Source organism: Centruroides sculpturatus, unplaced genomic scaffold (assembly GCF_000671375.1).
Source record: "Centruroides sculpturatus isolate CEXI.00-Female unplaced genomic scaffold, Cexi_2.0 scaffold67, whole genome shotgun sequence".
In the NCBI taxonomy this organism is placed as follows: Eukaryota; Metazoa; Arthropoda; class Arachnida; order Scorpiones; family Buthidae; genus Centruroides; species Centruroides sculpturatus.
In genome coordinates, this window is record NW_019384305.1 from 753675 (window position 1) to 777153 (window position 23479).

The following is a 23479-nucleotide window of genomic DNA, read 5'->3' on the forward strand; positions in this document are numbered from 1 at the left end:
AATCAGGCAGATTATTGGTCACTAATAAAACTATACCAAATTTTTTTCTTAAACTCTTAAATGAATGAAAACAAAAACTAGTATAACAGTTTGATTTTACTGTACTACTGGATATTGTGTTACTGGAATATTAGTATTACTGTAATATTGAATAAATTTTTTTAATAAGAATAAAAAAAATTATGTTTTTTCATCAGTCAGTATTCTCTCTAATGAGTTTACTTCAGTCTTTCAACAGTTTTCATTTATTGTCTACTAGTAGCCCGGGACGCCCCCTAGTAGGCGTTCTTTACAAATTTCCATCAGGCACGGTTCCTTTGACTTTTTTGTTCCTATCAATATGCTGTACAGCTCTGTTAAAGTCCCAATGGTAAGATTTACCCTCCGAATGAAGAGATGGCGACCCCCCAAACTGTAGCCCCTGTGCGAACAATAAAGTCAAAGGAACCATACCCCTACTCGCGATCCTTCACGAGATATAAGCCCCTGAAATAATAAATTCCTATTACAAATATACTGAATTATTTATACTGTTATATTGACCAAATAATAATTTATGGGCCAAATGAATAATAATAATTCATATTGTTAATTTAAATAAGAATTAAAATTGTTAATTTGAATGTTTGAAATATGACACACGATAGGGGCGCCTCTAGTGTCCGTTATGAAATGGTTACGGGACAGACGGACACTTTGAATGGGTTATATATATAGATATGATCAGATAACCAACTTAATTTTATATTAATACAAGGAAAAATGGTGTCACCAAGTGATATAATAAAACAAATAAACTCATATCTAATATACAAAATGAACTAATCTCAAAAAACTTAGAGAGGGTAAAATTTTATATGAGACAGTAATAAAATATGTCCTAACAGTAGAATCGGAAACCAATAAATTTATCAAACTGTACTTGATAGTCTTAAGCAAATAATTAAACAATGTTTAAGATATTGATAGAATTTTTATTTTATTACAAAGTATTACATTTATTTTGTATTAAAAAAAATTAGAAAATAATTTATAATTTTTCNACTGTTACTTCTGTGGTGTGTTAAAAAGGATGAAAGATAGACTCGAAAAATTAAAAAATTTTTTGTAAATAGTCAAAATTCAATTTTTAATTGAAAATATCCTGGGTTGCTCATGTTATCATGTATGCTGTTATGCATATCTATTTATTTATGTTAACATTAAAAATTTTTTATTGAATTTCTGTAAAAAGCCACTTGATTATTAACTGGCATTTTAAATTGTCTGATGATATTCACTGGCTTAAATTTATCACATAAGCTGAATATTTTTTCTTACTAAGTCATTTATTTCCATTGTCATTGCTCAACTTCAATTCTGAAAGAATGGATATTTTGAATTATAAATTAAGGTCAAGAAAAGAACGTAACATTGTGAACGGAAGTGTTGTCAAAGTTCAAGAAATGACTGAAAAGTGAGTAATAAGAAATAAAATTTTAAAAATATTTTGCTGAATTCTCCACATTTATTTAGATATTTTGAATTATTGCTATTTTATTTGAATTAACTTGCCTATAATATCATATATACATAAAAGATAGCTTTCTAGAGTATGCTTAACTATAGAAAAAAGAGAAAGAGAATAATGACTGGGATAATTTAGTATAAATGTGTCACAACTGCATTATCTCAGAAAAAACAGGTTCATTTCTTTCATTTCACATCAGCTAGTGAATAATTATTTTTTGTATATTACTACTAATCTAAAAATTTAAAATTAATATTAGTACATTCATTCACCATTACAAAGCTAATTTCAAAGTCAAAAATATTATTTCGTACTTGGCAACTTTAATTTCACATTATAATAAAACTATGCATTTAACTGTATTTAGACTATTTTAGTTTTTTAATTTATATACTTAGCTTTAAAAAATATAAAAATATAATTATAAAATTAATTTTGTCTAGCAATTTCAACAATATTCATTTTTACTTTCATATCACTATTCAAAATATAACAAAAAATTTACCTTTTCAAAGATGTGTCAGTACTTTTCTTCATAAATTGTAATGGTTGTAATATTCCCCATCCAACAGATTCTGTATATTTAGTGTCTTTCTTCTGAACTGATAACTCAATGATCAATATTAATTTTTCTTCATTTGAAGTATAGAAATAGATATTCTGATTAAAAAAACACACTGATTATAATAGATACATGCAAAGTTTTTAAGAAAGTTTTTACAAGTTTTACTTCTAAGAAAATTTTAGATAATTCCATTACTAAATCTGAATAATAATAATAATTGAGAAAACTATATTTAAAGTAGTTACTTTTCTTACTATTTACATACAGTAGAGCATCGATTATCCGACCCCTGATTAACCGTCACATCGGTTAACCGACTGTTCTAGTTGGCAAATTCAAATGTCCGCTAGTGATGTGGCACTACAATATTTGGCTATGTCTTGGCTACTTTAATAGTAATTTTACATGTTTTAGCTGGCAACATGGCTCGACCATGAAAGGGAGCCAGTATTTAAACGAGGCTTAATTTTCTAATTTTTAATGGTACAATAGCGATGATTATTATTTTAAAAAATTTTTGTTAGGCTTAACATCGATGAAAATTCAACGCAAAGTAGGTTAATTAATAGCAATATACTAATATACTAATTACATGAGATATACTAATATACTATATTAATAATGTATTTTTTCATATTTTTTGGTTATCCGTTTTTTCAGTTATCCAACCAACCCCAGTTCCCAATTGAGTCGAATAATCAATGCTCTACTGTATAATCATTAACTGTAGTTAAAAAAGTATTCAACATAATCACATTAAAAATATTGTATATAAAATTAATTATTATAATACAAAACCAAAAATATATAAAATTTTAAGTATACAAACATTAATTTACATTATTAATATTTTGTACTTAAATTCATTCACTTATTAAAGTTTAACTTTATGAAATCTTTATTTATTATAAGGTGTTTCAATAACTAGATTCAGTTTGATTTGTATATTTTTTAATCATTTAATTTTTTAATAAGACACCATTAATTTAAAGATGCACCTTTATTTCAGACAAGTAAAAATGAGTAAAAAAACAAATATTTTAGAATCAAGCAACTTTGGTCAGACACCAAAGTTGCTTGATTCTAAAATGTTTTTTTTTTTTTTAACTTATTTTTACTTGTCTGAAATAAAGGTGCATCTTTAAATCAATGGTGTCTTATATTTTTTGTCCAAAACAATTGGAAGACATTGCAAGCAGGCCACATGGTGCACCAATTCAAATTTTTAGATATACTGCTCAATGTTCATCACTTCAAATGTACTTTACTGGTAACGAGCATTTAATTTAAACTCCTTTTAACACTTAAAATGTCTTCAAGATGATATTATTATGCAGCATTAAAACAAACAGTTATTCATTTTAATGTTGCATCATACTTCATCATGCATCATTTGACAGCTCCATATCTATATTAATAGAAATGGAGCTGTCAAATGATGATGATGAAGTATGATGCAACATTAAAATTAAAATTTCTATATTAATAGAAATGGAGCTGTCAAACTGTTTTATAATATTTGTATTATGTTTTACAACCTTATTATTAGACAGAACTTAATAAAATTGATTATTTAAAAATGTCTCTTCATAAAAAAATCTTAAAATTCAATTTCAAACACATGTCTTAGAATTCAGTTAATACAGTATTTAGATTTAAATATTTAGCTAATTACAAAATATCAATGAATGCTTCTACATAAACTACAATATCACTTTAATTGTATCTTGATACTGTTTCATGAATTGAAAAAACTTTTTCAGATTAACTAAATTCATCATCAATAAGTTTTATAATATATTTTTTGAATATTCCATATTATATATAAAAGTTCTTTATATATATATATAATTAAACTAAAAAATCTTTTGAATTTAATCTTTCCTCGTTTTTGTTTCACTTACATTAAAAAATTTAAGTGTAAAAGAAAGCTACAAAAAAGCTTTTAATTAAAAATTTCAACAGATAATTTGATTATGAGAACAGCTTTTCAGATAAATTTTTTATCCAGCTTATCAAGCAGCAGCATAATGAAAGAGTAAAATTTAATTTTAAGGTCTGATGCATTCATTAGCTTTCATCTCTTAAGTTTTAATTATTTTTTGACAGAAAAGAAATTTTTTCAGGCTTTTCTTCTTACATTTTTTCCATGTTTTTAATAAAGTATTAAGTAAATAATTAGTAATATCAAAACATTCTTGTAATACAATTATCAATGCATTTCTGAATAAAAACTCTCTTAACTTATGTATTGCACAATTTTGGAATCACAATACAATGTAACATGATACAATATTCATATAAAAGTTATTACAAAATGATCAGGGAATACAAAATGCAGAAAATTTATGTTGGACAGAGCTCTTTTCAGGGCCACATATTCCATCATAAACTACATATACAGATAGCTGATTGGTGAACCTGACACTGAATTGTTGTAAAAGTTTATCAATTCCCCAAACAAAAAGGTAGGGCAATTTCAGAACTTTTGAATCCAGTATCTCTGGAAGGAATCATGCAAAAACGTTACTGCACATTTGCAGACCACTCTTGTCTATCAATGCCTAATTTGTTCAAACTAAGTAATCTAAGATTCAGCTAATAAAAATATTTACATATATATAAAAAGTTTATTTTAATTTTGATTCTACTATTCAAATTAAAACATAAAAGTAGTAAGGATATTTCAAATAAGTTCAATTTAAAATTATTTTGTTGTTGATTAAAAACCAATTTAAAAACTTCATATTAAAAAAAATATTGAAATGAAGTTGTTTTAATTAAAACAAAAATTGTTACTAATAAATACTAAGGCTAATAATGCAAAAAACACAGCTTAAAAATACTTATTTACTTGAAGATAATAACTTCATGCCAGGTGTACTCAGTAGAGAAAGACTGATATATCACCTGAAGGTTGTTGAAATAAAATTATTTAACAAATGTTTTCAACCTATTACCACAGGCCATATTCAGATTTTGAACTAAATTTTATAAAATTGTTCCAAAAAGAAAACATTCTAGTTTTGAATTTTACATTTAAACTATTCTAAATACAAATTTAAAATAGCATGAAATAAATAATGAAAAATATAAAGTTAACAAAATAAAAAATTATGAAAGTATAACATAAAAGTAAAACTATAGTTAATTGTAGAGGAACACACAACAAGAATTGTGTCAATCTTTTTTTCTATGACATATTTCCAAGTTGAAGGTAGTGTGTTTACATCCCTAGCATTCAGGCATTGTTCTTTAATTTTGATCTTGTAAATATCTGATTCCGTGCTATTAATTTTAAAATTTAATGTTTGAATTAAATTAAAAAGATTAGCAAAGCTAAACGTGTTGGAAGTTAACAGAAGTTCATGATATTTTCTCTTGATAACATTCTTCCTTTCAAAATGAAATCTGTTGAGTTTGACTCACCCAAGGAAGTTTGAAAAGAAAAATCTGGGATTGGATAATAATCTCACTTTCTACCCAATTTTACCAAATTTGATTTTGTCCAGAGACGTGAGAAAGATGATATAAAAGAAAAAAGTGCTAGAAGGTCAGGGAGTTTGTCTGCCACTATCACAGAGACAACTCCAAAAGATTCTCTCCTCCCAACAATGATCTAATGCCTGATTTTTCAATAGTTAGTGCACTTAAATTTGGATTTGATGTCCAGGGACTTGCTGCTGTATGTGACAAACATTTTGACATTTTGATAAAACTGACAATTGGTGAAGGAGCACATTACTTAAAGAAGGTATTTTATCTCCTCGCACAAACTGATTGTGAACTCTCTCTCATGGAAATAGATGCAAATAAGTTACACAAGAACTTTATAAAGTTCTTAACTCTCTCTAGATAGTTTTGGATAGCTTATATTGTTATATGTAGCAATAGTAGGTTATATAATCATATACTACAATATAAGAATATGTAAAAGGTAATTTTTAATATTATAAAAAACGTAGTTTTCTGCTACCTTTCCTAACATACATCGATAATCTCTTATGTTGAAATAAATCTTTACTATTAACTTAATGATAAAACAACAAAGTGAATCATTTTCAGGTTCCCTGTCTCAACTTCCTCCTCTGTTTGCTTATACCCAAGTTTCCCCATATGCAACTGTTTGCACACATGTTAAAAAGGTTTCCTATGAAACTAAACTCACAGGTGGTGCCAGATCCTGACCCACAGACCAATATGACCATGTCACATCTATTTTTACCATATACATAGCAACGGTTGGAGCATGTACTGTTTTAATGATGTTTTCCTCATCCCACTTTACAAATGAGCCTTACTTTTAGCAGCAATGTCACAAATGAATTACTATAACATTTTTCCACATTACACTTGTGTTCCTTGAGATGCATCATCAGGGGTCAAAAAAGATTATAAAAGGAAGCCTCACAGTGCATCTCAAGGAACACAAGTACAATGTGAAAGAAAGCCATAGTAATATAATTTTAGCAGCAATGTCACAAATGTTCAGCTCAGTTGTAAAGTGGGACGAACCAAACATTATTAACTGTTTAAACTCTGAAAATTTCTTCTTTCTATGTACTTGCAGATTAAACTTTTTACATCTCAGGCTACAAAGAGAAAAACTAGTCAAACAACTTTTCCATTGACCAATTTCGTTTCTAACAAATTAAGCTAATTTTAGTTTGAAGAGTTAAAACAGTACTCTCCAGCCATTGCTAGAGATATGGAAAAAACATATATACAAGAGCAAAATTAAAGAATATGAATTCTAGGGACACAAATACATTACTTTCAGCTTGGAAATACATATTAGAAAAAAGATTAAAACATTAAAAATCCTTGAGTTGTGTGTTCTCCTACAATCAACTTTAGCTTTAATGTTATACTTTCTTAATTTTTATTTCATATTTTTTCATTTTATTTTTATTTTAATTAAATCAGTGGTTCCCAAACTTTTTGATTCTCGGCACCCTTGCTAAATCCAGATTTTCCCAAAGTGCCCGTTTCAATTATTTTTACAAAAGCTGAAATTTTCTCAATCGACTTTAAAAGGTGCATGTTGCTTCCCTGCAAGGAGAGATTTGGAGCATTCAGCTTTTCAAAAATATCATATAAGTATTCTAGTTTTACCAAAAAGTCTTTATTCACAAAATTTTTGGAATACTTCTGGTCTTCCGCTTTCAGAAATATATAAATTTCCTGTCATAGTTCACACATACAAAACAAACCATTACCTCAAGAGAGCCATTGCTCTCTCGTGGTAATGGTTTGTACTTTCTCGAAGTGCTGTAGTACAACAGATGTGTGTTCAGATCCCATACTCACACATAGTTTTTTGAAAAATCTTGCATTCTATGGCCAAGTTTTTATAAAGTTTACTACATTCACTACATATTCTAAAGCCATGTAGGCAAGGTTCAATGTAGGACTCAGATATTTTGATGCGTGTGCTTCCCTGTGAATAACACAATGGGTCCAAAGTGCATCAGGGTCTTTGCTTCAAAAAAGTGCTTGCAATCCTCGAACACCTGGACATAGAACGAGCACCATCAGTACAGATACCAATGTATTTGGGCCACTCCAAATTACTTTCGGACATAAAAATATCAAGGATCTCGAACAAGCTGTGAGCCTTAGCACCAGCAGTGATACTTTTATAAAAGAGAAAGTCTTCCACAATGTTATTACTATCTATAAACTATTCATAATAATAATGCTCACTTGATTTGCTATTATCTGTGTCACCATACAACTACAACCCAAATTCCTTCACTTTTATTTTTTCAACTAACTGAACATTGAAGGTCCTTCACTATGTGCTGTATTTTGCAACTGATGGTGTTATTGGACAAAAGCACTTTTGAAAGCTGCTTCCCAGCAGACTCACTGATCATAATGTTCACCATATGTACAGCAGTCGGTAGAACAGAGTTTTTCTGCAATGGTATGAGGCTTTTTACATTTTGTGATTATATGTCCACATTTATTACTCAGTTAATGATTTGCACCAGGTCTGCTAGATGTCACATCTTATCACATTGAATTGAAAGGGGAAGTAAAATTATGAAAATTTTATATTTTGTGGTGGCCCTGTGAGGAAGCTGCGGCGCACACTTTGGGAACCACTGAAATAAATTATGAAAAATATAAGGTTATTTAATTCATGCAATCTTAAATTTGTATTTAGAAATTTAGTTCAAAACCTAAAGATGGTCTATGGAAATAGATTGAAAACGTTTGTTAAATAAAGAATTTTCTCTCAGCAAACCTCAGGTGACGTAATAAGATTTTGATAATGATAAAAATAACCAAACTGACTATAAAAATAGATTCTATTCTACTAAAAATCTATAATATGAAGCTGATTAAATTGATGTGTATCACCTATTTTTTCAACTTATAAATATTAAAGCATAAAAATATATTACTAAATAAAAACTTACTTTTTCAATATTAAGTTTTCTTTTTTTTATATCACTAGTATTTAGTATAGTACATGTTCGTCCAATAAACTGATTTTCTTGTATATCAAACAAAGTACCATGAACTTGACAGAATTCAACTTGGTTACTCTAAGGAAAAAAAAAGATAATTAAATTGTTGGCATTTTAATTAGTATAGCCCTGACTGTATTTTAGTTATCATAATTTTAACTGTTCATTTGTTCTAATAGATGCATTTCTAAAAAAGCAGACATTAAAAATAAAAATATTTAATGTTGATAAATTTAAAATTTATTTTAATATGTAAAAAATGTAATTTACAATATAAAATTCACTGCACATAATGCATATGCCAGTGGTTCCCAAACTTTTTCGATTCTTGGTGACCTTGCTAAATCCAGATTTTTTCAAGGCATCTGTCCTATGTCAAATTCTAACAATCAAAATTTGCAAAATAGCCAACAATATTTTTAATTAGAGTTAGGATGTTAAGTTAAAAATAAATAAAACACGTATTCAATTAAAAAAAAAATGTGATTGAATAAATTCAATTAATTATAATTAGTGGCATGGATAAGCCTGTTGATCACCACACATTTTCTCAAATCTTGGAATCAAAATAAACACAGCCACCCTCATTTTCTTCTCCACATTGATTTTCATGTGATACTTACTTTTTATCACAGCAACAGCCGAAAACACACCTTCGCACAAAAAAAAGTTGCAAACAGAATTAAAATTCTCTGAGCTTTACCACTCAGAAGAGGATATTCCTCTTTTACCGGTATACAAAATTCAATTAATTTCATGCTGCTAAATTTTGTATTCAATGTGTTTTTGCAAGTCAACTGAATAAGATTCTTTTTCTACAGCAATAGATTCAGATGGAGAACTGGCATTAAGTAAATCTTGAATCCATGCAAATTTATGAATATTATCAGTTTTAAAATATTTCTCAAACTAGGTGATACACAGTGATAAATGGTTTTCAAAAATGGATTTTATACCTCAAGAGAAACTCAACTCTACTGGAGGTTAAAAACTGTTGCAACAAGGAGTTACATTCTTTTCCTCTATCTTCATTTCTTTTTCCTTTGCAGGGAGAGATTCAGAGCATTCAACTTTTTTCAATAATATCACATAAGTGCACTAGTTTTACCAAAATCTCTTCATTAACAAAATTTGACATTCTTGGGACCTTCCTCTAAAAAAAAATATAAATTTCTTTTTGCAGTTCAAACATATAAGATAAAACATTACCACAAAAAATCCATCACAAAGTGCTGTAGTACAACAAAGACATGTGCTCTGATTCCATAACATCACAGTTTTTTAAAAAATTTTGCCTTCAACAATCAACGTTTTTATAAAGTTTACTACATTCACTACATATTCTAAAGCCTGGTTCAATGTAGAACTCTGATATTTTGATGCTTCTCTGTGAATAATGCAATGGTCCACAGTGCATCAGGGCTTTGCTTCGCATAAGTTCTTGAAATCTTCCATAACAGCCAGATATAGAATGAGCACCATCAATACAGACGTCAATGCATCTGGTTTACTCTTAATTATTTTCAGATAGATCTATAACAAGTCTTGAACCTTAGTACCAGCAGTGATACTTTTACAAAAAAGGTGGTCTTCTACAATGTTATTACTATCTATAAATCATACATAACAAATCAAGTGAGCATTGTTATTATTATCCATGGCTTCATCCAGTTGCAACCCAAATTCCTTTCCTTTTACTTTTCATTTAACTGATCATTGAGGTCCTCTGCTACGTGTTGTATTCTGAGACCGATAGTGTTATTGGACAAAGGCACTTTTGAAACCTGCTTCTCAGCAGACTTACCGATCATAATGTTCACCATATCCACAGCAGCTGATAGAATGAGTTCTTCTGCAATGATATACGGCTTCTTACATTTTGCAATTATCAATATATGTGCCATCTTGTAAGATGCTAGCAAAGCATTGATTTGTATAGATTTTTTTGCATTGATTGATTATAGTGTTATAGTGGAACATAAGAACATGAATTTAGATATTAAACTGTTCTTGTTATAATGCAGCATACATGAGGCTAATATCACAACTCAATCTTCAATAAACAGACAACCTGCAACAATATACAACAAGCTTAGTCAATCCAATCTGATAGCATGCTCCACAAAAGTAAATCAAATATTAATTGTGTTTAAAATAAATTTTATAAATTCTTGGAATCAAATAGTTTCTGTGCATGCACGTGGACACGTGCAATAAATGGACTGAATGGTAACACTTAGGTAATGAAAGTGAAGTCATTGCACATGCACATGGACATCTGACAGACTGACATACAAAAGTCCTAACATAAGCACTTCACTACTGTAGTGGAGCATGCTAAAAAAACTGTCATTCTGGCATTATATGCTCTATCAAACACTACACAAATATAAAAAATCTGACTTGCCACATGGTGAGAACTCAGTTTACCAACAGCTTGCTTGCATGATTAGTAAATGTGACTTGTACCAATGGCTTGTTACAAATGTCTGCATTGTTCTGTTTGGTATGTACAGTACTTTCAACGTGTCTTGCAACCAGTTCACACATACATACATTAGACATATATCAAAGTGTTCTTTTTTCCTCTTGACCATTACAAACTTACAAAAATTGACTGCAGCAATACTGAAGATAATATCAGAATAGTGTATACACACATACTTTGAAAGCAAATACATTAGTAATATGCCAAACAACTGCTGTATTAATAAATACCATATTAGTATATACCATGCTGGAGTCATGCGATGGCTGGCTGAGTGCCATAGTATTTCATTTTCATAAAGAGGATGAAGACTCGGGACTACTCATTGGTATTGCCCGAGTGTGAAGAAGAGTAAAGGAAAGGTAGTTAAGGGAAGAGGCGAAGGGGAAAGAGTAAAGCGAGATAGGAAAGGGGATGAAGAGGGAAAGTTTCATGGGTGCCCAGCCTGTTTTATTAAGAATCAAATGAAACATACAGATATGGCTCCTGGCCATCAGATACAGACAATAATTGCAATAATTACAGTATGTACAATTGAAGACAGTTTGATTACACGTAGTTTGAAAACAATTTTAACCGAAAAAACAGAAGAACATAAATCAAATCAATATTTTGAACAAATACAGTTCTTGCCTGTCAGAATACAGACGATAAATAAACTTTTAACAAAATATTTTAAGGAAAATGATTACACACAGAATGATCAAATTTACTAATCGAAAATACAATAGTAATTAGACAACATTAATTAATGTATTAATCAAATATGGCTTCTCGCCATCAAAAAACATAAATTATACATTGATGAAATCTGAATCTTACAGTTATCACCGAAAGTAAAGTATTACAATAAATTAACTTAAACTATATATCGAAAAGGTTATAACAAGTACGGCTTTTCGCTGTCTAGTACAAAATAATTAGAAACAAATGTAGGGGCATGAGTGCCATAGTAGGTGATCACAGGATGTGGGTGCTAAAGTCATCCCTAGCTGATATGATATGATGTAACATTCTTCATTATATGTTAAATATGTCTGGAAGGGAAGATTGGTCTAGAAATCTAAGTAGCCCAACTAGCAATGCATCCACATGGTAAGCAGGAATTGCAGATTCAAGTCCAAATTATTTATTAATATTAATTTAATTATAATTATTACATTTAATAAGAGGTGGCACCTAACATTTACCTTTAGTTACAAATTATTTAGAAATTAAAATAATAGTGGTAAAGTAGTCCAATTTAATCTAGCAATTTGGCATATAGTAAAATACTATATTATTTTTCTGCCCTCTACAACGATTATCGACAACACTGTGTGCTGGAAATAGCCGTTACCTAACGGGTACTTTACGTGGATTCGCGTTAATGTGCCAAGCCTGGACTTTAAGCATGCACCAAATTAAATAATGGCAAAGTTAGTCAATAACAAATCAAATATTTAATAAATATTCTAGTAATAACTATATACAAAACTTAGTAAAAAATCAAATAACAATTTATTCAATGAAAATCAATAAGAATCAACCCGACAAAACTCAAATCAATCTATTTTCTAACTTAACTCTATTCCCCTTTGGAATTCGACAAAATTCAAAGACTTAACTTATGCACAATAATGCTTATAAATTAAAGGTCCTAATCGTCACCTCAATATAGTAGGAACCTTTTCCTCAACTCTCAAGACTTTCTCTAATCTTCGATCCACAAATCGAATAACCTCAAAATCGCTTTGGAACTACTTTATCCTATTGGACACCTCTCTCTCGTTTACTGCTACGAAGCTCACCATGCTCGCTGCTAACAGAAGCTCACCTCGTCCATCTTCACTTGAGATTCGGTCTTTATACTGTGAGGTGACATCACAATTCTGAGAGCGATCACTCCCCTCATTTACATACTTATTTGCTAAAAAACTTTTTTCTGTTTGTCTGGCAGCCTATTTTCCGACAATACTCGCTAACCTTTTACATTATTCTTTTTGACAATTTTTGGGATGTTTTATTCTTTTAAGGTTTAGCAAGTTTCCTAAGTTGTGCTTGTGGGGTCTCCCCCCCCTTTTTCTCAGTGCGGACTTACTTTTCTCCACTCGGGAACGCACATGTGCATGATTTTTTTTCTACGGCACTTTTCCCTCGTCGGTGAGTTGGTTTCTCTTCTATTTAAGTTTCTAAGGTGAATGGTGAGGAAACCTTCGTCCTAACAAAACATAAGCCCCAAACAAAAATAGAATAATAAGCAAAAATAAAAGTAACTAAAAATAACGCTTGGACTTGGTTCCTTACAATATTACTAATATATTGTATTTTGGAATGTTTGTATATGTCAACAGATAAGTTTGCTAGTTTACACTTTAACATGTCAAACTGTTTCAACAAAAAGTTCAATGTAACCAATTCTGGCCATCATTTTTCCTTAGCAATTCAACACCAAGTAACAATGCTGTTTGCCAAGAAATCACAATTCAAGATCTGTGCCAGATTGATCTTTGTGGAATGTTCATTGGTAGCAAACATTGTGAAATCATCATGCAGCTACAAGTTCCAGACCATGTGGCAATGAAAGAACATACAGATCAGTTCTACATTGTCTGAACCCAATTTCAACAAGTATTTACATATTTTGTTTGAACCATACAACCCCCTTGTTTAAAGATATATTAATTGCAGATGAGTTTCTAGACTCAATTTGGCTTTGGCTTTTTAAGGATATCTGAGATTTTAACATAAATGTCCTTAATCACCTATTAAGAATTACAGTCTTCACAATGGCACTACTTAAATGCTACAGCAGTGCAAATAAGATACTCAATGCAGTTCATGATATCACGGATGTGTGTCATGGTAATCAATAACATGTCTCTGTGTAAAGCTCTGCACCATAAATCTTGCTTTGTGACAATTTAATGTACGATCTGCATTCTATTTAAGTCAGGGCTTGAGACCTAAAGCAGAGCTCCATCAGGCAAACTTTCCTAAATACTACTGATTTGCAACAACTAGTTCATCACAAATGGCTTATAGCCATTGGTCTCAATTATTTCACAGAAATATTACCAGTCACAAACTAGACTTGAGGTACATTAAAATCCACCTTACCGACTCATCCTCATCATCAGATAACATGATTTTCTTGTTCTTCTGGGCCATTGTTTATGTTATTGGCTCCATCATCCACTGTTGTCTTCAACACTAACCTCAACAATCATATGCTAGATAAACAACACAAAGCTTCTCATGATCCTTCTGGAGTCCACTGAGGTTTCATTTTGGCAAGCCCTATACTCAATTAACACCCCTACTGTCACTGGCAATCATCGTAATCATTATTGTTTAAAATTTAGTCAAATATATCACCAAGAACACAATCACCCACCACTCAACAAATGTGGTTCAAACACATCCAATAATTTGTCATAGCATTGGGTATTTTCTGCATCACTGCTCCAACAACAGATTCATTGACATATGTTGCAAGTGATGTATGTTTTCTTTTCAATTGGATAAAACACTGCTTTACTAACATGCCCAGTTAGCACACCAACTTTAGCAGCAGAACGCAACTTCTTTCCATTAGGATGAAAATACTTTGGAATCAAAAATGCATAGGTGTTTTACCTTTGGCTTAAGGCCAGCCACAGGATAATCTAGTATTTTGCCATTTAAATGCTGTTGTCAGTATCTTATTACTCAGATATATGGCTGTCATTACAGCTTCTCCCCAGTAGCTGGTAGCAAAGTAGCAGTTTTGTTGACACCAACAAAGCTCTTGCTGTGCTAAAATCTACAATGAGCTTTTTGTAGACCACAGGACCTTTTAAAGCATGGGACCAGATTCCAAGGAATGCACTGACAGGGCCTGCATTACCATATGGGCAAAATTTTCATATATTTATACAAAATTTTCAGGCTTATTATTTTTCTAAATATTTATATTTTTATTTATATTACATGGCATGAGTTGAATATTGATTTCATATGCCATATTGTGCTCTGTTAAACAAAATTTTTCATTTCATGTAAGGGAGTAAGGGAAATCAAATGCACAACTTGCTTCAGGCAGCATAAACTGTAGCCAGCTCTGTGCACCAAACCACTTTGCACCAGCCCGTAATGTAATTACAAAAATTATTTCAGAGAGAGAGCTTAAAAAAAAAATAGTTATTTTCATATATTTTCTGCATTTACATTTAACAGATAAGAAAAATAATTTTCATTAAGAAAAATGATTATTGCTTAGTTTTGCATTAATCAGTACTTTAAAAATATGCAATAACTATAAAATATCCAAAAATATTTAATCTTGATTTTCATTAAAAAAATTCAATAAAAATAAAATATTAATAGATTTTGATTGGATATAGCTATGTATATGCATGTAGACAGACATCTCATAAATCTGGAACTATAGAAGTCACATTGATCTTTAGCAAAGAGGAGATCTTATTATATGGTGAAGTTTTTGATTTTACTAAGTCCTATTAGTAAACAAGGGCCAAGTAGACAATATGTACAGAAATGTAAAACAGTATAGACAGAGGTAAAACAAATTAACATTGGCTGCATTCAGCAGAGTCAATAGTCGTAACTGAGCAAGAAGTGTTTCAATTGGTAGCCGTTATATAGTTATATCTGCTGAATGACAAGTGACGTATGTACTGGAACAAAAAGTAGCCATCATTGGTCAGTTTCAGGTAGCAATAGGTAGAGTAAATGAAATATGCTACTAAATGTGATGTCAAAATACCAAACAGGTTCCAAAACAGTGCTACTGTAAAGGGCATTTAGCAGAAAAGTGCTCAACAGCTCTGGAACTGTTGAGTCTGCCGAACGCAGCCATTGATCTTAGTTTCTTCTTTTACGTTAAAAAAGTACGACACCAAGTAAAGAGGAATAAATTCAAGTTATTTTGATGGAGAGGGCCACAGTTAGAGCGAAATCTCCGAAAAGTAGGCTGCATCCAGACTTCCCACCAATTACACACAGTCCAAAAGCAGCCAATTAAACTCTTCAATGACATTTCACCAACAGCAGGTTCTCAACATCCAAACAACTAATCTATTCCTCTTTATTCAGCACCTGTAAAAGAATAAACAAAGATCAACATAAACTCTAATTATTCTTATTACGTATTTTATATAAAGTTATATTTATAAACGTTTGCTTATTATTTGTGTTTTTATTTTGATTTTTGGTGTAGGAATTTTGCAATATTTTATTTTATTTATTTGTTTTAATGTTAAAATAACGAAATTCGCATTTCCCTTACTTGAAAAGGAAGTCCATCAATAAATAATAAATTTACAGCAACGGCAACATCCTCACTTTGTTCGATTTTCTTTTTATTTTTGTCATTAAAAATCAAACGTTTGAATTTCAATTCTCGTCTGGTTTCCATGTTTTCTTAACCTATCAAATGCGCGACTCTGCTGCCCCCTGGATTTATTGGTAAGAAGTATTTCTAAATGATCCTAATATGGATTTTTTACAGATAAAATAATTAATATAAAATTAGTAATTTTAATACAAGTTTAAAAATTCTATAAATTAATTTTAATGAACATGTTTTTATATTTTTTGTAAAATTATTCTCGCTTTACTAAAACGGCGTTTTAACACGTTTTTCAAGGATTTGACCAGGCCCGGCTCAATTCAAACTCCGAATGATACATTTGGGAGCTTGAAAGAGCTGTAGAACATATTGATAGGAATAAAAAAGTCGAAGGAACCATACTTGTACGGGCGACCCTTCGCGAAATATAGCCATCCCAAAATTACTCCACGGGTCACGTGGCTGCGTTTTTTTTTTCTATCTCCAAACACTCTCCATGAACGTGCATGTTTTCGATTTCCGTTCCAAACCCACACGGATGAGTATTTCTACGCGATCGTCACCTTTCAACTGCTACTTCCGGGGAGCGCGATCGGGAGTAGCGCCGCTCTCTGCTAAGCCTATCGCGTGTTTAACAGGCAGCCCGGCAAGCCGGCCATATATTCTATCGGCAAAGACTAAAGATTATTACGGCTATTTAGCAGTGGCGTGCCGTCATTGGAAGCGATGGATGCGCCGCTTCCCTTGTATTTGCTAAAAAATACATATTAATTTTAATTATATGAAAATAATCGCATAATATCGCGGCCGGATAGCAGAGCGGTCAAGGCGGCAGCCCACCGCTCTGGGGGACCCGGGCTCGAATCCGAACGAGTCGAAAAATCCCCAGGAATCTTTCGGGGGGTGGTCCGTTCGGATATGTTGGGCCCCGTCCCTCACCACCCGGCAGCCCCATTGTGGGCCTGGCCGAACTCATAATGGGCTTGCAAAAAGAGGCCCTCTTAGTGCCCACAGGGCGGAAAGAGTTATTCGGTGGAAGCCTAGGACCTTGGGTGGATGTTACACATATACCGCATCCAATTCTATCCGGGACCGGTTCCGGGCTGTTAGCCGCCCGCCCGCTAGATATTTGGCCGCCCTCGCCCGATTCACGTAATCGGGCNGATTCACGTAATCGGGCGAGGGCGGCCAAATTCTTGTATAATGTTAAAAAAATTAACTGTTACTTCCACAGCATCGTTTACAACTAAATTTAATGAATGAGAGAGATTCACGAGGTACAAAAAAAGCTCTAGAATTTTAATTTCAGTTTTGTCTTTTTGTTTTTTTTCCAAAAATCATTACATTATTATAACCTTCCATCCCCTTGTAATGCATCAAAACAATTACTTGCATATCTACCACCCATATTTGCGTGATTATATGGACAGTCCCTAGTTCGTTACCTAAAAATTCCAGATTCTACAGTGGCAGTAGAACCAGAAAATAATTAACGCGGCACATAATTTTCCATTGTGTGAAATGCTCGATAGATTGCATAAAAGTAATAATGGAAATTTTTTAAAGAACTATTAGCAGAGTACGACCCAGTTATGAAACAATACTTAATGAGAATCACTAGAAAGATGCGTTATGCGATATGGGTGGGTGAATATACAGGCTGGGGTGCATTTCCCATTAATTTAACTTGTCCTGAGCCTAGGGGCGCAAGAGTTTGGGAGGAGTAAAAATCCGGAATAATAATAATGATAATAATAAAAGGAAAAAATAATTTTATGTAAAAACAGCTAATAAAGATATTAGGACAAATTAAAAGCTTAAGTAGGAACAATATCTTTGTTCTTTGTTTATTCTCTTAGTTGTCTTTCTTTCTCAATAGATGGCGGTACTCCATAACACATCGAAACAAGGTTACTAGATAATACTGCTATTGTTGAGTGCGTTCTTTTATTCCTCGCGCGCGGCATTCGTTTAAAAATTCCCGCGAAGTACGTGCCATCAAACGGCAAAACGGTTGCTTGTAATATAGTAGTTTACGGTGGAAATCAACATGTCATCCTCCACGACTCCAGATAGTTTCGTTTCAGTGCCCATTATTGATTTTATGAATGAAAATTTAAATACTGTGAAAGTGCGTGTTAATGCACACAGTCGTGTATGTAAATGTCATCTCGAATTTTTTTCGAATGGTAGCCCACATTCTAATTTTTTCGTGGCTACATTGAATGGTCTGTCGGCAGGACAATCCATTTTATGGTTACATTTTACAATCGAGACTATACTTTTAACTTTTATCTCCAAAAAACGCATAAAAATCACAGTTCCCTAGGCTATCGCGATACTAATCGATAGTACGGATGCCACCATTATTATTATTATTTTTTCACCAAATGCCTATAAACAGCAGTGCACGACCGTGATGGCAATATTAATTAATTAACGAATGTACCCTTAATCACCCTTCGTTTTCGTTCTAGAGACAGGTTCCGATCATTCGATAGACAAAGTTTTCGAGAGTCGTGTTAGTACTGTACGTGTGTATTTTAAGTGTTGTGGTTTTTTACTTATTTCAGTTTTATTTTTTGTGTTTTTTTGTAATATGCGATTGTTGGATTCCCGTTTAGATCATCTGTTTTTAAACAGACGCAGGAAAATTGTCGGCTTTTTAAATACCGAAACGCTTAGAGAAAGTTGTCTCGATTTGTTTTCTTTACTAATAGGCTACCATCGCAATGTAACTTACATAGCAATAGCATTATAATGTAACGTACTGTACAGTATATAATATATATACCATAATACTGTACTTTGATGAAATGTTTTTCTTCACAAAACCTTAAAATTAACAAGACAAAAACGTGAACAATTGCAGAAAAAACTTAAACACAACAAACATTATACTAAAAAACAATGTAAAAAGTTTATTCGAAAACTAGAGAAATGCTTTCTAAGTCAGACGTGTCCCGATGGCGGTAAATTGTAAGGCCCCGATTTATAGTGTAAGTTTCCGGTATATCATTATCTCACAGACTACGGTAAATTTAGTACTGTATCGGAATTTCTAGATACACGTTGGCGACGCTAGTTTATTTCGGAACCGCAGGTATGTATCGATGATTAGAAATATAATCGCATCGTCAAGTTTGTACAGTAAGAACAATAAACTTATCAAGTAAATCGACGCTATTTGCGTTTCCAATTCGTTTGATTCCAGTCGGTTTGATTCTAAACACAACCGTTTGTTGTATTTCAAACCGCAATATAACTACACCGGTGATGACAAAGCCACCGAGAAGGTATGAGGAAACTTCAGAATTGGTCGTTATCGCTTCTCGGCCTATGGCTTAGATCGTTTGTAAATTTCTGTTCTGATCAGCTTAATATCTGATTCGCTTCTACAAGAAGCAGCTTCGATATTAAACTGTTTTTTGGAAACTGGCGAAGAGTTGGAGCTTGCTCCTCCTTTGCCGCGGGTTTACTCGAATTTGCACTACTTTCGAGATTAGCCCACTACCCTGCGGGGTAATAGTTCAATAAAAACTAGAAAATTTTGTTTTACGTTGTTTCTTTTACTTTTAGCAGAATAGTCGCTATTTCCATGTCTCAATGCACGCTTGGAAAATGTTAACAGTCTCCATTTCTGCTTTGTTTCGGTAACAAACTCTAATTGGTCAGTCGAATAAGATGTATTTACTACAGCAAACGGTGCATGGATTATGTTTGACTCCGCCCTCTTCTCTACTGCTCTCCAAATCACGCATATTTTTCTTGCCTTTAGGTCCCGCGATCACTCCGTTGCGAAGTTCCGTTGTTTTTTTCTGCGTTGTTGCATTAAATTGTTCTCAATTATAGCCTAATTTGGTGCCTAAAGTCATTAATTCGTCCACCACCTCTTTGTTCGAGTATGCTGAATGTAGCTATCCAGTCTTAATTAGTCAGCTAGCTTTCTTTTTGTTAAAACTAGTTTCCGAAATCAATTGGCATCTTAGCCAGACGTTTCTCTGTCCCTTTTAACGTTGAACAACCAGGCCACTCGTCGACAGTTTGGCGGAGATGATTTGACAGGCTTGTACCCGAATACTGCGTTGAACTGCAGTGGACAGCTTCGCATAATACCCTCTCCACTAGTGAAGAGGGCATTATGCGCAGAAAAAAACAACGGAACTTCGCAACGGAGTGATCGCGGGACCTAAAGGCAAGAAAAATATGCGTGATTTGGAGAGCAGTAGAGAAGAGGGCGGAGTCAAACATAATCCATGCACCGTTTGCTGCAGTATTATACATCTTATTCGACTGACCAATTAGAGTTTGTTCCCGAAACAAAGCAGAAATGGAGACTGTTAACATTTTCGAAGCGTGCATTGAGACATGGAAATAGCGACTATTCTACAAAAAGTAAAAGAAACAACGTAAAACAAAATTTTCTAGTTTTTATTGAACTATTACCCCGCAGGGTAGTGGGCTAATCTCGAAAGTAGTGCAAATTCGAGTAAACCCGCGGCAAAGGAGGAGCAAGCTCCAACTCTTCGCCAGTTTCCAAAAAACAGTTTAATATCGAAGCTGCTTCTTGTAGAAGCGAATCAGATATTAAGCTGATCAGAACAGAAATTTACAAACGATCTAAGCCATAGGCCGAGAAGCGATAACGATCTTCTTCTTCGATGGTGTTGATATGGAGATTTTAGCTCAATGTAGGCTCTTTCTCCGAGTAGACTTGTATATGATCGCTAGGCGACCGATTAGCCGGCTGTATCGAACAGCCATACGTACGCGCGGGAAATAAATGCCTTCCGGGAGGACTTTTATGGGGAACTGGCCTCCTATTCAGTCGTTATAGGCAAGGAGAAAACCCGGAAAACTCCAAGCAGCCAGCCTGTCCGACCGTGGCGCGAACCCACGACGAACCTCCCAGTCTTTAGGGTCTGGTCACCACTACGATGAGCGGCAACGGAGACCACTCGCCCACTGGTGGGGGCAGCGATAACGATCAATTCTGAAGTTTCCTCATACCTTCTCGGTGGCTTTGTCATCACCGGTGTAGTTATATTGCGGTTTGAAATACAACAAACGGTTGTGTTTAGAATCAAACCGACTGGAATCAAACGAATTGGAAACGCAAATAGCGTCGATTTACTTGATAAGTTTATTGTTCTTACTGTACAAACTTGACGATGCGATTATATTTCTAATCATCGATACATACCTGCGGTTCCGAAATAAACTAGCGTCGCCAACGTGTATCTAGAAATTCCGATACAGTACTAAATTTACCGTAGTCTGTGAGATAATGATATACCGGAAACTTACACTATAAATCGGGGCCTTACAATTTACCGCCATTGGGACACGTCTGACTTAGAAAGCATTTCTCTAGTTTTCGAATGAACTTTTTACATTGTTTTTTAGTACTGTATAATGTTTGTTGTGTTTAAGTTTTTTCTGCAATTGTTCACGTTTTTGTCTTGTTAATTTTAAGGTTTTGTGAAGAAAAACACTTCATTAAAGTATTATGGTCACTGGAATGGAATCATAGGCTGATGATTCATTTTTTAACTCTGCGAGTTTTATTTTAGAGGTTTCTGAAATTATTTTTAACAAATGAAGAATGTATTTTATGTTATGTACTGTACAGTACGTTACATTGTGGTGTACCACCATATTGTTCTGTTGTATAAAAACGAAAATATGTAGATATTTCCTTTCTTCCCTCTTTGTCCTTTGTTCTATGTAATATTCTACAAACTTCTAACCACGTAGAGTGAATTGACCTACTTGGGAAACAAAGGGGGAAAGGGGAGCCCTGAGGGTGAGAATGAAGGGGAACAGTCACTGCTAGCCCGGACGTCGGAGAGGAAGGACGTGTACGAGAGATCTTCGGACCGCTTGAGAGCAGTCGAAGATATAGCCCTGGACGGTAGGCTAAAGTCGGGATAGGACAAATCCATGGAACTTTGATAACGGAACTGGCACAAGATCAGTTTGGAGAACTCCCTTCCCCGAGAATCGAAAACTTCACGTTCCCCCAGCGAACCAAGAACACGGGTCGACCTTCCTACAAAAAACTAGAGTGTCGACCACCATTGGGTACCCACCTCTCATTCTTTTTCCAATCTCTATGCCTTAATTTCTGTCCCCCTCTATTTTTATTAATAGGATAATTAGCTTTAAGTCTTAGTCATATATATATGTTACAGTCAAAACCCGTTTTTAGTTAGAACGCGTTTTAACTAGATGAAACTAGTTTATGCTAAATGTCTTTGTTAAAACCCGTTTTGTCTAGTTAAAACTAGTTTTAACTCAAATTCATTTTTAACTAGCAGTAAATTCTAGTTTTGACTAGACAAAACGAGTTTTGTCTAGTCAAAACTAGACAAACTAGACAAAACGAGTTTTGTCTAGTTAATGTGCTGCTGTACATGTTTTGATTTTAGATAAAACTAGTTTCAACTTTTAACATTAATTAAAACTAATTTTAGCTACATAAATATTTTTGGGAAATAAATAAAGTTATGTATAGTGATTCAACAGAACATGCCTAACATTTTGCTTATGAAGGTAATTACAGCGCTAACTTGGGTTTAGAAGCCCTCTAATGAAAATATCATATTCTGGAGTATGTTTTTTCAAATAAAACTTTGGAATTCATTAAAAAGAAATTGTATGCTGTGTTTGCAATGACGACTTTTTTACTGTCTGGCATTTTAGGCATCTCACCCCAAGTACCCGGGATAGATGCCAAATGTCATTAGGGTAAGATAACAAATTTAATTGCATAAAATTAATTTTTGAATTTCTTAACTAAATTTCATTTATTGCATATGTAATACGAAGTACTTCATAGAAAGTATAACAGCACAGTATAAGTATTGTTAAGTTTACGCCCGTTCTAACGTGTTGTATATCCAGCTGAAAGCTTTTTTCAGTCCAAAAACCTTTTTGAAAAGTCCTTATATAATCTATATGCATATCCTGCAATAAAACGAGAAAACAAAAGTTTATTAAAAATAGGCATATTGGAAATCAATTAACAAAAAATAGGCACGTTACCCCAAGAAAAATGTGGCATATTTTCCATTTGTTGGGGTAAGATGCCTAGTAGAGTCAC

The 23479-nt window shown here is 32.9% G+C and overlaps 1 protein-coding gene and 2 non-coding genes across 3 annotated transcripts in view; 1 reads left to right on the top strand and 2 right to left on the bottom strand.

The window, feature by feature from the left end:
• The window catches only part of LOC111618587 (nephrocystin-4-like), a 64976-nt gene extending 48516 nt beyond the window's left edge, over window positions 1-16460 (bottom strand). Inside the window, exons 1-3 of the mRNA XM_023360145.1 lie at window positions 16312-16460; window positions 8504-8632; window positions 2016-2170 (exon numbers count right to left, since the gene is read on the bottom strand). Of these exons, the coding sequence (XP_023215913.1) occupies window positions 2016-2170; window positions 8504-8632; window positions 16312-16440 (413 nt within the window). The 5' untranslated portion in view covers window positions 16441-16460. The remainder of the gene's footprint in view (window positions 1-2015; window positions 2171-8503; window positions 8633-16311) is intronic.
• A 3238-nt stretch (window positions 16461-19698) lies between these two features.
• Window positions 19699-19890, top strand: LOC111618931. The gene has a single exon (XR_002755655.1). It is a non-coding gene; the product is annotated as a U2 spliceosomal RNA (small nuclear RNA).
• A 936-nt stretch (window positions 19891-20826) lies between these two features.
• On the bottom strand, window positions 20827-21018 carry LOC111618937. The gene has a single exon (XR_002755657.1). It is a non-coding gene; the product is annotated as a U2 spliceosomal RNA (small nuclear RNA).
• Window positions 21019-23479: the final 2461 nt, after the last annotated feature.